This window comes from Etheostoma spectabile, chromosome 1, assembly GCF_008692095.1.
Source record: "Etheostoma spectabile isolate EspeVRDwgs_2016 chromosome 1, UIUC_Espe_1.0, whole genome shotgun sequence".
Taxonomy (NCBI): domain Eukaryota; kingdom Metazoa; phylum Chordata; class Actinopteri; order Perciformes; family Percidae; genus Etheostoma; species Etheostoma spectabile.
Window position 1 is genome coordinate 18461550 of NC_045733.1, and position 16179 is coordinate 18477728.

At 37.1% G+C, this 16179-nt stretch overlaps 1 protein-coding gene across 1 annotated transcript in view; it reads left to right on the forward strand.

The window, feature by feature from the left end:
* adamts7 (a disintegrin-like and metallopeptidase (reprolysin type) with thrombospondin type 1 motif, 7) overlaps nt 1-16179 on the forward strand; it is a 71133-nt gene that overhangs the window by 11506 nt on the left and 43448 nt on the right. The window contains exons 3-8 of the mRNA XM_032514138.1: nt 518-692; nt 2011-2210; nt 6541-6624; nt 7462-7586; nt 8655-8804; nt 11268-11411. Coding sequence (XP_032370029.1) covers nt 518-692; nt 2011-2210; nt 6541-6624; nt 7462-7586; nt 8655-8804; nt 11268-11411 — 878 coding nt within the window. The remainder of the gene's footprint in view (nt 1-517; nt 693-2010; nt 2211-6540; nt 6625-7461; nt 7587-8654; nt 8805-11267; nt 11412-16179) is intronic.

The following is a 16179-nucleotide window of genomic DNA, read 5'->3' on the forward strand; positions in this document are numbered from 1 at the left end:
TATATATATATATATATATTAGATTGGTGAAGAGCACACTATTGGTTTCTTTGGAGGTTTTAAAATAATAGCCTGTACTGCCACAATTACAGCTCGTAATTTGAGTTAAAACAAAAAACCAAAACTTTCTACTTTAATACTTACCAAAGCTTTGTCAACCTCGCCAATAGGAACTCAACAATACCTGCCTCACGGTAAAAGACATTTCTTTTTACTCAAAGGTTAAAACTGTGAAACACTGGCAGGATGAGATGAGATGAGATGAGTTTGCTTGAAATAATGACAATATATTATGAATCGATTATCGGCATAGTGTAAGATTAAACTCCTTTCCATCAACATTGGAGCTCTAAAGTAAGGTGATGTTATCATCTTGTTACAGATCTACAAGATCAAATTAAATACACAAAGTACATTGTTTTGCTTCAAAGTACTGTTGAAATATTAAGCTATTTTTTGTAAATGGGTCAGTGTCAAGAGATGACGAGAACTGACCTCCATCCATCTTTTTCTTCAGACAGGACTGTTCAAGTTGTCCGATGAAGAGTTTTTTATTCAGCCTCTGGAGAAGTCGAGCAGTGAGACCTCTGCACCACAAGCCCATGCCATCTACAAACGCCATGCACCCCCTCCCTCCTGGAGTCCAGTCGTACAGCCCAAACAAGCTCTCAACAGAACCTGTGGAGTCAAAAGTACCCCCCCCCACGCGCACACACGCACACATACACACACACACACACACACACACAAACACGCATTCAGGTAACCTTTTAAAGTGACACTATTAATAAGTTTAACAACATTTAAAACTTTTCCTTCCTTGAAATTGAAAATGTGAGAATCAATTAATATATTCTTATAATTGTCCTGATTACACACACTGAGCACTGAGTGACAATAATGAAGCTGATGGTGGATGAAAATCTTCTTGTCTCTCTTTTGAGTCTGTCGACAGCTAATAATCTGCAGAGGTCAGAAGTATAAAAAAACACTGAAGTTTAGTATAGCTTATTAATCAGCTACTTAGGAATTCTGAGTGAGTCAAACTTACCGACCCTGAAAGAAAATGTACTATCATGGGGAGCAGGAGACCTATACAGATGTCAATCATAAAACAAAAGAAAGAAGTGAAAATAAAGGACATTTCAATGCAATTACCATTGGTACAGGATATAGATTCATAGATAAATGGATAGAATACACCCTTATTTTACAGGTAAGGGTGGCTGTGCTTGTCTGATATAGACACAAATCCACCTTAAATACTGCACGACATTTTATCTAGCAATATCAAATTATATTGGGATATACTTTTTATAGATCAAATAACCTAATCAAAATTTCTTGCTTTTGTCTCATCCAATTGAATATAAATAAATAATGAACAAATACCAAATAAATACCGAACATATCAAGAAACTTCATCACATTTGTGAACACATCATGCTTAATTCCAGTATTGCCCACCCTGGTCTGATAAACCCTCTGTATTGCCTTCCCTTAGCTAAACAGCAACGTACTGTTACAATAAAAACAAATTATTATCATTAATAGATAAGATTGACAATTAACAAGGCACAGCACCAACTTAATCGCTCCCAGGTAGATCAAAGAGGCTTCATGAAAAATATCTTAAAGCTACAAACCCTTCATATAAGTGTTTTATATTGCATATTATTACAATATTCTTTCCATGAAACTGCTGTTGGCTACAACGACGAAATGTGGTTTCTGGTTTTGTCCTTTCTTCAAAAGGAAAAACACCATTTTAAGATAAATTGATACCATTTTATAATTGGTCATTTAAACATTTAAACAACACCTACTGTATTAACTTAATATTTTAATAAGGAGCAGGAGAACAATAAATACAGAGATGACATGACCAGGATTTTGTTCCAAAACAGACATTAAATACACATTAAAAGCCTTACCTTGTGTGCTACTGTTGACATGCATTGTGCCGCGGTAAGGACGTTTTAAATGTCTATTTCTGTCTCCCACATCCAGATTCCCATCAAAGTTTGGAAGACATAGAGAAACAGCGGGAGCGGTGGGAACACCGCCAGCAGAGAAGAAGGAGAAGAATTCGTCAACGCTCCGTCAGCAAAGAGAAGTGGGTGGAAACACTGGTGGTGGCCGACACTAAAATGGTGGAGCACCATGGGAGCAAAGCTGTGGAAAGCTACGTCCTAGCTGTCATGAACATTGTAAGTATGCGACGTTAACAATAACATGTTAACATTTCAATGCATTCAAATTCAACGTTTCAAGTGTTTATTACATGCGCTTTCTTGTTGAGCGTTGGATGAGAAGATCAATAATACTTCTATGTCTGAGAGTAGCATTGACCTTCTCATCCAACCCTAATGGTGTTTCCAAGCAATGCCAAAGTGTTCAATAAAAGTTGCAGTCCTGTGCCGTAGTTTAGCATGTATTTTTCAAAAGCCTTTTTCTATATTGACTTAAAGAGCTCCATGCTGGTCACTCGCAACAATGATTTTAAAAATGCAACATAGGTTTAGTGCAACAATGACGATGCACATGCCTGAATGTGGGATTTCCAAAAGTGTGATCACTGACAATGATTTTGGAAATGTTGTTCATAAGTGTCTTCCGGTAACTTCTGTTTCTGTGTACAACTTTAGACTTCAGGTTTTCTATCTTGTAAATGCTTATAAAATCATAGAATATATTTTAAATCAGATAACGAGGCCTTAGCATGCAAAATAATAGTAATAGGATATTACAAATCAATAAAAAATTTACAAAAATATGATAACCTGCAATAATCTGTTAACATTTTGTAATTATTAGCAGCTTTAAATGCATGGTTATAGGATGTTTGAACATTTTCGCAGATGGTTTTGGATGACCCGGCTTTTTGAGACCAGATTTAGTTTTGGTTTTTCCGTTCTTGTGTCGGGGAACACAACGGATGGATTAACCACTTCTCATCCAGCCTTTGACAATCTATGTTTTTACTACCTCCTAGTTAGGGGTTAAGCAAACAGACTCCTTGTCTGTTATTGATTAGCACATAGTAAAAGTGGGGTTTTCCGAAATAATAGTCACGCCTGGTCTGACCGCGGCTACTGAAAGCGCTATCAGGGGACAGGATAGCAGGAAAGAGAATTCACTGACGGAGAAGCCTGGGGATTAACAGACAATAATACATGGAGGAAGCGGCCATTATTTCCTACATCCTCTCTTGAGATCTTTTTTTTTTTTTTTTGGAGTCTGTCTTCTACACTCCAGCTTTGAACTTTAAAGCCCCAAACAATTCATATTTGGGAAAACAATCTTGCACAGCATCAAGGGAAACAACCTCTCACCCAAACAATAAGTAATGGCATCGTCTTCCTAAGCCACCAGCTGCTCCATTGTCTCATCACAATGTGTTATATGTGCGGGTTTTACTGTAAAGTGCCTTTGAGTACCATGTAAAGCGCTATATAAATAAAATGTATAATTATCACAGACGGTGTCTTGAAGTTGTGAACTTCACAAGAGGTTCGTATTTTTGTGTTCTGCTGGACTGTGTGCGCCCGGTGTTATCATTTACACACATGTCAAAGCCAGAATAGTCAATCTCAGCAGAAAAAAATGAAAGCCCTTTCACATAAATAGCTCCCAAATTACTTTCACAAGGCAATCTTGTGGTTATTTATTGTATTCTCTTTGGGGTATTTATCACAGCCATATTTGAACAAACAATCAGATCACATGGACAAGAAAGATGCAGTAGAAATTGAAAAAGCACTGTCTACACTTGACTGGGTCTAAGTGTGCAGCATGTGGCTTGAGAGGAAACATGTCAAATCAACAGCACATTGTTGCTTTAAATAGCTGTAACTGTATTTTTATTCACAACATAAACAATAGAGAAACATTGTGAAGATAGTGATAAGATGTTAAATCTGCTTTCAGTCTGTTTACATTTGTTGCAAAGCAACAAGATGTGACCTAGCGGTACTATGAGAGACAAAACCTCTTAAGTCCTTTATGTGTGTCAGAGCTGTTCTGTCTAAAGTGCCTCGGTTACACAACTTGTACAGGTTTTAGTGTGTAGAGGTTTTGAGTGTTGCTTCTAAAACTCAGCTTAACTGTTATCAGACTTAAGCGGTTATTTATAAGTATATATTATACTGTATGTGCATAATAAGCTGCTCTTTCCTGCTCCTTGGCATCAATCAGTTGCAGTTTCTCGACTGTAAATTTGATTTGTCACACTTCATAACATTACTGCACCATGTCAGCTTCATCTGGACTGTGTGCTGACCCAGCGCCAGTGTTCACAATGGTATTCAGAGTCTGTCATACCCATGTGCTTCAAAATGTCCACCATCATTCCTGTCTCCAAGAAAACAAGACCAGCCTGCCTTAATGACTACCACTCACCTCTATAGTGATAAAATGAACGACTGGTCAAGGATTACATCTGCTTTTCTCTACCCAGAACAGTGGACCTTTCACAGTTTGCCTACCCATCCCAACCCATGGATGACGCCATAGCACACATCCTTCATCCTATAATATGTGATAAAGGTCAAACAGGGGATGTTGTGACTATAGTATATGGACAGTGTCTCTTTGCTATAATCCAGGATCATCCATAAACCTATGGATACACCTATTTAAAACTTTGTAAACTATTCTTTAAACAACCAATATTGCATGGCAGCGTAACCCAGGCAATTTAGATGTGACATGTAGTTGGTATTGTGATGAATACAGATAAGCTTCCATACATCTCTGTAGCCTGGATTAGGGTAGGCTTGAATTGAACTATTTTGCTGGACATGTTGTTGTGTGAACACGTCTAAAGGCAAAAGTGTTTATACTCGAAGGCGAGATGAAAATTGAAAAGGCGTGTGTGAAGGTTGGAGTTTCAGACGCTGTCTAACAATCTTAAAAGCCTTTTAGTTTGAAGAATACTGACACCTTTATAGTCTTCCTTTTGCTAGCATCTACACCTTTTGTAGTAATTTCTTTATGTGTTACTTATCTGTGTAGTTTGCTTTGCCTCCCATTTTCAGCTTTGTTTTGAGTTACTGTTCTTTTAACTTTACTTTGTTAAACAGGGTTAGGGTCAGAGGCTAATTACTTTCGGTCTTATTGTGTTGTGAACAAATGCCGTTGTAGTTGAATATAATCAAACCTACTAAATATGTGCTCTGGAATCAAAGCAATATATTGCTGATATCCGCAACCAGTATCTCATTTCCTGCAGAATATAATGAGACTGCAAAGGTTTGGTGTTGCTCTGTGAGGAAGCCTTTGTTGAGCCAGTTGATAATGATGCTTTCGTTCTTGCATCTGATCCGTGTGAGTTTCTTTCACCTCAGACCTGTGATTTACATTTCTTCTTGTTTCTCAACACATTGACCTTGATTTCCCCCCCCCGTTCTCCAGTAATAAACTCCATGCTGCCTTCCGACTTTTTTAGAGCAGCGCTCTGAATTATCACAAGCCACCTCGACTCCCCCACCCCCCTTTTTAGAGTCACTGTCAAAGGCTTATTTAAATACACTCGACTTTTACACTCCATTTACAGTTTTTCTAATGACAAAACCATCCAAGAAAACCATCTTGTTTTAAAATAAGAAATTGGTTTAGGGTGACAGTTTTACCTCTTTAATGTTAGTTGAGCACAAAGAAACTCAAAGCTGCAGTGACTCGCACTAAACTGAATGAAAGGTTAATTGCCTAATGTGTTGACCTTGTTGAAGTGTATTACTACAGAAATGTAAATGGTTTTAAATTGGTATAATTACAAGCACCTTTTTTTAGACTGTTAGCCCTTAATTAGTCTAGGCTTTTAGACATTTAATACTTAAGTAAAACCTTGTGGATGGGTTTAAAAACTTGGATGTTAAGAGGTTGGATTTTTGTTAAAAGGCCAAATGCCAAACCTCCGTTTGCTGTTTACATCCGCCAATAAAGGGATTCCTCTGAATGACTCAGTGCTACTTTTACATTGATGCATAAAAGGAATTTATGCATGGAAGGAAATAAAATATCCAAGCACAGGGCAAGTTGTTGCTGAAATTACCGAGAATTTCTTTCAATTTTCTTTTTGATCACATTTTTAAATGCTGTTTTTATGCATTAGCCTTGACAACAAAAGTCTTATTATTCCCTAGTCAAATACTTGGACTTAAAGTTCTGACAAGATCTGTATTCAGATATTCTGTCATTTAAAACATACCACCCTTATTTCAAGATCAGATGAGTGTTCTTATTTTTTTTCATAACAAAAGATTTTTTGTGGAATTATTTTCTGATATTACAAAGTTTCAACCACATAAGACTCATAGAATCAGCCTGCTAGCCTCGGTTTACAAAGAGGTTAATTATAGCCTATAATAATAATAATTATTATATGTATAATAATAATAATAATTATTATAATCAGCATATATCAAGAGCCAATTTATTGTATAAATTGTCTTATTAGTTTCGTTTGGGTCTACCCAGCACCATTGTAAGTAGGAATCATGTGACGTCCACATATTTAATGCAGTGTTTGATTTTCAGGTGGCGGGTCTGTTCCGAGATGCCAGTATCGGAAACGCAATAAACATCGTGGTCGTTCGACTCATCCTACTAGAGCAAGAAGAGGTAAAAACATGTTGAGTCATTAGTTGAGTTGGCAGTTTACTTATAAGTTTACTTATTTTGGAAAACGTAACTTTTGAACTGCAATTATTTTTATTATATTTTTTTATCAGCATTTTCATTACCTTTTGGTGTTTTGGCTATGGAAGCAAGTGTTTTATGAATGAAACATGTATATGACCAGCTCTCTCCTTGCATAATAATATTTCTAATGACTCATACTAAGGCAAGGCAGCTTTATTTGTATTGCACATTTCAGCAACAGGGCTATTCAAAGTGCTTTATACAAAAACAATTTAAAAAAAACAGATAAAACGCAAGAATAAAAGTTACAGTGCAGTATAAGAAATTAAACATTAAAGAAATGAACAACCATTTAAAGAAAGGCAACATCAAAAAGAGAAGTTTTCAGCCTTGATTTAAAAGAACTAAGAGTAGCAGTTTTCTGGGAGTTTGTTACTAAGGTTACTCTACTTCAATATATATATATTTCTGCTTCTACATCTTTGGCATAAACCAATAACCAACAGATAGAACGGTCTCCTATAGATAGATAGAGAAGAAATTAAACCAAGCTAAAGTGTAACAAATGAGTAAATTGATAATACTACAACAAATCAGGCTATAAAAAAAAGAAATGTTTATGTGCATCACTACTTATCCTGAACATCATGTGTGCAAATGGAAAACACAGTGACATACAGTATGACGGTCCGTCAAATAGAGTCTGTACTTTTCTTTGTTGTGCACTGGTAACAACCCATCATGTAAACATATGGTACTCTAGTTTCTAACCTTATGTTCTCTTCCCTTTGTCCCATCGTGACATGTGGATAACAGGATGACTTAAAGATTACACACCATGCTGACAACAGCTTGAACAGCTTCTGTAAGTGGCAAAAGAAACTTAATATGAAAGGAGAGGAAGACCCGCTGCACCATGATGTAGCAGTTCTGCTCACCAGGTAAATAAAATCTTTCTTTCTCAACCGCACATAATCTCCCAAGAGAGTCACTCATTTTATATAATTTCATCCTAAAGCAATTGTTGATTTACTAATCAAGTGGACAGAGAGACGAATCAAAGCTGCATGCATCTGTAACATAAACAATTATATATTGTGATCTTTTTTATTGGATATTTACCAGTTGTCACATCCCCAGCTGTAGTACACTGTCGTTATTAAAAGTTTACTGAATAATAATTCAATCCGAAGTGCCTCAATAGATGAACTGCAGGTACAATAAAAGGAAAAAAATTAGTACAGGTGATGAACAACATTAGTCCCAATAGGCTTGCTTTGTCATGCGTTCAATGAAAAGCTGCCAGTTTGCAAACCATCATTTGTACATTATCCAGCAACCAACTTGTACCCTTCAAATCATAAAAAATGATCACAATGATCCAATTCAAAGGGCAAAATCTGATTTACTTCTTCCAAAGCGGCTCACCAACCTGTTTCAGTATGAGGCAGCAGCTCTAATGTGGGCACAATTAGACCTTTTTTCTCTGAAGATTATACAAAACATAATTTTCCATAAAAAGATGACTTCTAATGTTACCTGTTTTACCTCGTTAACCACTCTTTTATTTCCTTAAAGATATATCACAATATCACTCTTCCCTAGCTTAAAATCTTCAAACCCATATTTACAACACAAAGCATGCAACTTTATTAACTCATCCCCATTTGGTAGTTCATTCCATTTACATGTTATACTATCATGCAAATTATTGCCAGAAACAAATCTATCAACTCAAATGAAATATTGGATCGATTGTAGCTCCCTGATGCATGATAGGGCTATTACTTTTAATTTGAAATCTGAACTACTGTTTGACTGTAGAGAAAAATGTTATAAATCATGTATCATAAACGTTCTTTCCATAAGTGCAGCAGACTGAAGCAGTATGTATTTCAGTATAAAAATGTATACTGTGTATAATTCAGATCTTCAATGTGTGATCTTTCATGTTGCCTTGTGAATCGACTGACATCTTACCAACATACCACACAACAAACGTTTCACAGGAAGGACATCTGTGCAGCCATCAACATGCCGTGTGAGACGCTGGGTCTGTCTCACGTGGCGGGGATGTGCCAGTCGCATCGCAGTTGCAGCATCAGTGAGGACACGGGCCTCCCATTGGCCTTCACTGTAGCTCACGAGCTGGGACACAAGTAAGCTTTCAATGCCCAATACAGCGAACCCACACATTATTAACGTTCTGCCTCATGTTCACTTTGTCAAATAATCAGCAGGAAAATAGGAGTATTTTGCCACGTTTTCTTTAAATCAGATTAGGTAACCTAAATGCACTCGGCTTTTCGCTCTCAAGCTTTCTGTTTGTACATGCCACACATGCAGTTTACAAATAAGCCATATGAAATTTGCAGCCATATTTTGGATCAATAGTTCCTTCATTTTGAGATAGACGTGGATAAAAGCAGGCCTCTCCTATCTAGCTGACCTTTTTCTGTCTGAATTGACTGTTGCCTGTCACTAAAAACTACTATAACAACTAATTAAGCTGACGCTATCTTGCTCATTTTCCCTCAAATGACTTAATTAAAGAAAATATATAAATGGCATTTAAGCAAAAAAAAAGACAAGCTCTCTCTGAGAGGAATGAAAAACAAAAGCAATGTTCCAAAAGTAATCTTCAAAACAGCTAGAGCAAAGGTTTTTAAACCTTCCTTAAGGAAATACAGTTTAAATATCCTATCAGAGTATTTGATTATTTTTTGGATTATGAAAGCATCTGATGTGCACTAGAAATGTACCATTTCTGCATGGGTTGTACCCATGGAAACCCACTATTATTATTCCATAGCAACCGGTTAGCTAAGAACATTGGCAGCTACGATTAATGCAGCTATAAATGCTGGTTTATGTGGGAGAAGTTAAAGAAGAAGAAAGAAAAGATAGACGAATGGAAAGAGAAAATAAAAGAATGGAAGAGAGGCAGTTGCTGTTTTCATCTACTGTCACTGCTTGTTTGACTGTCTAGAAGAGGAGAAAGAGAGAGAGGGGAAAGATGGCAAGTCATGCACGACTTCTGCAGTTCGGCAGCAATTCGGGTTCCGACCTAAGGAAAAGGGAGAGTGTTTCAGTATTAGTGTTTGGTATTCAGTTTCTGAACGGTGTCGGCACAAGCCAACAAACAGTTTGGTGACGCCGTCTGAGCCTCATGTCATTATTTTTAATAAGTCGCGGTAATGCCGTATAATAGGGAGGAGGTTTGACAATATAAAAATGTGGATACCGCTCTACTCTACTAGGCACATTCAGTGGTGTCGGACACTTGCCTTACATCAGGCTCTGCACAAAGTCCCTCCAATACGCCATCAATCAATTCACCAATTCTACATGCCGTTTGCAATTATAATCATATTCTATTCAAACTAATTCAGCTTGAAAACCACCAACGAAAACAATTTGAGGTTCATAGCTTCGTTGTATTTGTTCATTTTGAATTTTGTGTTCCAGCTATGCCTGAAGTACCTATTTTTTTTATTTTTTATTTTTTTTAATCACTTACTTTGTTCTCCAATTTATGTGTGAATGCCTGGCAGCTAGTCCTGGCTATATAGTCGGGATGTTTTGTGTTGAATGCACAAACAAGTCCTGAATTGACAGGAGTCCATTGTGAATACCAAGCAGTCCTTGGTGAATACACTGAAGCTCCAACGGTGAACTCACGGTTATTATTTAACTTTTTTAAAAGTGCAATAGCACACACATAGCTTATATAAAGTATACATAGCTTTGTTACATTCTCATACTTAGACCCAATTCCTGATTTATGAAACACGATCTAGTATCATACAGACGCAGAAGCTAGCTGAGCAGCTGCTAACGGAGCTTCAGAGAGTAAAGCAGTGTGTTATTAGTCTGGGAAACCAACTTTTAACCGAAAAACACAACTGCAGGTTTCATTTCACCGGACAAAAGCTTGTGGTTTTGGAATACTTTTTAATTCACTATGCTTTCAGCTGATATAATGTGCTAGCAACCTGTTGTTGTTTTAGCTAACATTTCATCAACCTAGAATAGAGAGGTCTGATTATGTTACTGTCTTCTTTTAAAAAAAGTCAAATACAATGTTTAGTTGCTATTTAGCCAAATGTTGACTCAAATCCATGTTAACATTTAATTATTTGAATAAAAAAAATAAAAAAAACAGACATTCTGTGAAAATAGTGCAATAGTAATTTTTTTGAAATCGCCAGCCAGATGCATTAAAGGGCTGCATTTATTTTTTTTCAACCAGCATCAAGCAGCCATTAGTACAGATGCATTTGAAGGCACCAAATCAGTTACTTTAGAACTTTTCCCTCCTCGGTCCCCCTAAAGGTTGGAAGCGGAATTGTCCATTACATTACATTGTCCAGTTCATTTGAACTACAGATCCGCTACCCAATCTGTTTTCTTTTGTCACTGCTGTGCATCTACAGCAAAATAGATACATTTTGTAGTTTAAGCATCTTGTAATCTAAGCATCTAACATGTGGTAATTTAAGCATGTACAGTGCATGCAGACACACATGTATTTGTTGTAGCTTGACCTTGAAGTACATGTTACGTGTTCTACCCACTGACTTTAATTTTCCCTCTCTGTGGGATGTGCTTCTATGTCACAGCTTTGGGATTCAACATGATGGCAACGGTAATGACTGTGAACCCATTGGGAAACGACCTTTCGTCATGTCTCCACAGCTCCTGTACGGCACCTCCCTGCCCAGGTGGTCACGCTGCAGTCGCCAATATATCACCCGCTTCCTAGAGTGAGTGCCACACATGCTTAATATGACCACACCGCTGTATGACTTATAACGTGTGTGTGTGTGCATTGGTAACAAATAAAAAGATAGACTACTTGTTTGGTGGTCCATCTGTTGTACCTGAGGTTCTATGAATTCGAGATGACCTTCAGATCATTTTCAAATAATGGCACCTTTCACCCTGAAGCATACACTCTCCCATTTTAGGAAATGGCTGACTTTGTTCATACAATATAATGACTTGTCGTGAACATGCACAAGAGGGACACAGGCCAAGGAAAATACCTGACATAGTGTAGGTTCCATGCTGCACTGCTCCCACTTTTTTCTCCAAGCAGCAATCCAATACCATCTGTGTAACCCTACGTCACTAAGTGGAACTACTTGGGATAAATTATTGTGTTGGTGAATGTGCACTCTACTTTACTGTGCTTGTTATAATGTTGTGTACGGTACACTAATTTTGAACAATATTTTATTTTTTATTTTAAGTGTTCTATCTATCTTTTAAAAAAAAAAAGACATTTTTTTTTAAGGTTCCCCACTCTAATCCATCAGTGTTAAAGGAGATTATTAGGACGTTGAGGGTCAAGCCCTCAAGCACACAAGTCAAAGAGACTAGACAAACACATACACACACAGACACGCGTGCTGCACACACACACAACATATATATATATATATATATATATATATATATATATATATATATATATATATATGAAGCTGTAACTTCACACATAAAATAGTGATGTTTATAAAACAATTGGTCTTTTTACTTTGTGCTTATCCTAATTTAATTATATTGAGAATTTATGAGACAGCATTGTTAAACAGTGACAACCTCAGTTCTAATTGTTACCATATCCTGTCTTGTCTAATACACGTGACGTACAGTTTCTCCTATAGAACTACTGGGGTTGTGTTCACATACAGACCTGATTAACAACACTGAGCTGCTGTGAAAAACGGTGTTTAGATTACATGTTTCTAAACAAATCAAAACTGCCCTGCTGAACTATATTGCTCCTTCATAGTTAAGGGATTGGCAATAAGAAATTGAGGTATAAAAAAAGCTATTATTATAAAAGCTATTTTGTCAATGCAGTGTTTGGCCACTGAGTTAAAGCGCTACATTTGGTGATCATCCAGACTTCATAGAGCAGCAGCTTCATATGTTTTAACTCTTATTTTGTGGTGTAATAGTAGCATGGTAACACAGAGCTAATTGTTAAGGATATTCCTAATCTTTGTAATTGGAAGGTTTGTTCACAGACATGCATGCGTGTGTGTGTGTGTGTGTATACATGCATGCGTGCGTGCGTGTTACAGTCAGCTGCTACTGTCAAAGACTTGCACTGTGAGTCTGGCTCCAACAGGACATGTGTTGAACGTCTGAGATATTTCACCATAGTTGCCCCAGTTTCTCAACTCCAAGCATCTGGAATTCATCTAGTGGGTGTTCAGCTACTTGACAGCATGGTAGCTTCTTGAATCCAGTGGGGGAAAAAGGGCCGCAGGGCGAAATTTACACATGTGGGAGGTTGCTACACAAAGGCCGCCACTGCTTTTGTGTGTTTGTGTGTTCACGTCTGGCCGGTTGTAATTAAAAAGGAGACAACAGAGAGTTGTCTAAGCACTTAGAAGCACAATTTCCCACACATTTAAGTTAAATGTTTGTATCAAAAAGAATTGGCCTGACTATATTATAAATCCTGATCTCTTTGGTTATTCCCTTAATTACTTCTCTTCTAGCCCCCATGGAGGTTTACATTTGTGGTTTTAAGTAGAATATGTTGACAACTATTGGATGGATTGCCGTTACATTTGGCATGTGGCATTACTCATGTTCTCCACAGGTGATCCCTGGACTTTACATATGTTGAAATAGTTTTTTTTCCAACTTATTTTGGTTTATGACTCTCACAACCTGGCTCAATTGTATGATTAAATGTGGTGAACACACATGTTTGTTAAATCTGAATCATAAAAAAAATCATACATTTATTACATTTATTTAAATAAACAAAGTTAAATGTGATACCAGTTTATCAGTAATGTGTAAATGGTAGGGGTGTGACAAGACGCTTACTCCACGAGACGAGACACATCACGAGATTGGGTTCACGAGAACGAGACGAGACGAGATTTTTTAAAAAAAATTAAAGAAATCCTCGATGAAATATATGAATGGAAAATAGTTTTTTTATTCAACTGAAAAATCACAAAATGCAAAACAATTTAGGTGCATTTTGAAATCAACTATAAATGATGAATGTTATTTTACTTTTTTTTTTTAGTATTTTAATGAATTTTATGCAGTAAAGGATGTGCAAACACTGCAAAATGTTTTGTATAAACTCTACCAACTGGCTTCTGCCCGTACACATTTCCACGAGAAATCTAACTCCTTTCACAAACCGAACTAAAAAATAAACAGTATAAATAAAATTGATGTGTAAATAACGAAAAATAACACTTTAATGAAACAGTAAGTGTATCAATAACCAAAGTACTGCTCTCTCAAAACTACAAGTGCAACAGAAACAATTTTTTTCTTCAAGCATGAAAGAGAGAAACTACACAGAACAGCCTAAAATATGTCATGTTCTTTTTCAAGAATTTAAGCATGTCGACTGTTTCCACAAAATGTTGCCACACAAATGATTTAAAAGTGGCGGGGGATCTCAATAGTAATTTCACGCTCCATCACGCTGACATCCCATCGCCTCACGAGACAACTTTTCACCTCGACGAGAAATCTCGTCACGTTTTAATCTCGCGAGATCTCGTAAAACGAGATCTCGTCACACCCTTAGTAAATGGTGTATGGATGTGGGAAGGTGTAGCGATGTAAGAAAGCAATACGTAACTTAACCAAAGTCCAGAGAGACAGAGAGAGAGAGACAGAGACCAGGGACCCTTATTTATAGACAGGTGAGCAATCAACAAGTCATTAGTCCTTCTTAGCCAATTCCCCGTCCCAACAACTGAAGGGACTTGAAATTGGCCTTGAGTCTAGGAGCCGTCCCAATGACCAAATGCCTAAAAAGCACCCTCACCTGTACTGTGTCTTTTAGCGCTAATTAACAAATGTTAAAATGCTGATATGCTAGACTAAGATAGTGAACATGGTCCATATAATCCACGCTAAACAACAGCCTGCTTAGTATTTTCCTTTTCAGCCTAGCAGTGCACATCCTCATTCAGAGTCCCTAGCTTGGCTGTAGATTTGTATGAATTACTAATACTACATTTAGATGAAAAGCATTCACAATGGTCTAAATAAAATAAAAACTAGACTAGACCAATTACTGACTGAGGCAAGATGGACATTGAAAGAAAAAGAGATTAAGCCTTCTTCCCACCCACCCACCTCCCAGCTGGCGTGACACCCGAAACCACTAAATCCGCATTGATCATTTTCTTCACCCGAGACTTGGCGGCTGTTATTTGTCTTCCCATCTCATTCCTCTAAATGCCAGCGTTTCACCCCATTTTCTTTGTTTTATCTCGTTCACTGACTGCAGGACAAGGCTTCTATTGTAAATGCCTCTGTTGTTCCGTTGTCACTGCTCTGAGCTGATCAGAAGTTTGGTCCGTAGGTTTTATTTCATGTGAAAAGTGGAGGGTCAGATGTTATCACTTACTGTAGATTGGCTACTCATAAACAGAGACACCCTATAATGTCCAGAAGAGAATTCCTGAAAGGTCACAGAGGCCAAGTTGCAAAAAAAAAATCTAACAACTCATTTCAAGTTCAATTAATTGCTGCATAGAGGAACAACAGAAATAAGATATCCCACACATAAGCACACAGCATATTTCATCACAGCTCATACATTGATTTCTAATTATTTTTTCCTGAATGGATTAAGGAAAAAGTTAACTGATTGTCATAAACATTTCCAGGACCGCTGGCTTTGACAAAGGCTGCAGTAGAACCTAATTTGCCCTGTGTGCTGCGTTTCATTCCGGAGGCACTCATGGAGAACATTTTAATTGCTGCTGTTTTATATAGTCAGTGTAAGGTCATCTCAAATTAATGTTTTTGTTATTAAGCACTCAACAATCAGCCTCCATATCTAGAAATCTGATGTGCTTATCTTTTTTTAGAATTTGGGTAAACTCATGAGTGCAAAACATTTTCTAAAGACGTGACAGACAAAAAAGTATGATAAAGAAATGTGAAAATGTAATGACCTTTGTACTCGTTATTCCTTGGACTAAATTTGAGCAAATTCTGTCATTGGCGAGACTTTATTCACCATTTTATGTAATGTTTTATTTATGCAATTCTTGCTCTTTAAAGCTGCTCTTACCATATTTTCATATGAACAACTGAATAAATTAAACTATCCCCAGAAGTTCCACTCAGTTCAACAGAGCGTGTTAGCATCTTTCAGCTCACTGTTTTGCTTTTTACGGCCCACAACCGTCAGTCTTTTGGTTCACTCTCACCACTCACATCAGCGTTTTCAGATGCAGCATCCAGTTGATTACAATAAAAAGCTCTAAAAACCAACTGCACACTAGCTAAGAGAAGGATATTTCCATCTGGAGTAAATGATCAAACATGGCGTAAAGAGCAGGTCTCCAGAAACACAACTCCAAATCAATGCTAATGTTGCTAAGTATCTTTCTGATGTGTAAATAGGCCATATCAAAGTTACAAGATGATAATATGTTAAGTTTACAGCTTATTGTGCTGCATCCAAATGGAAAAAACCCAATTACTACTGGTTTAAGAGGTGCTTTAATGTTTTGATAT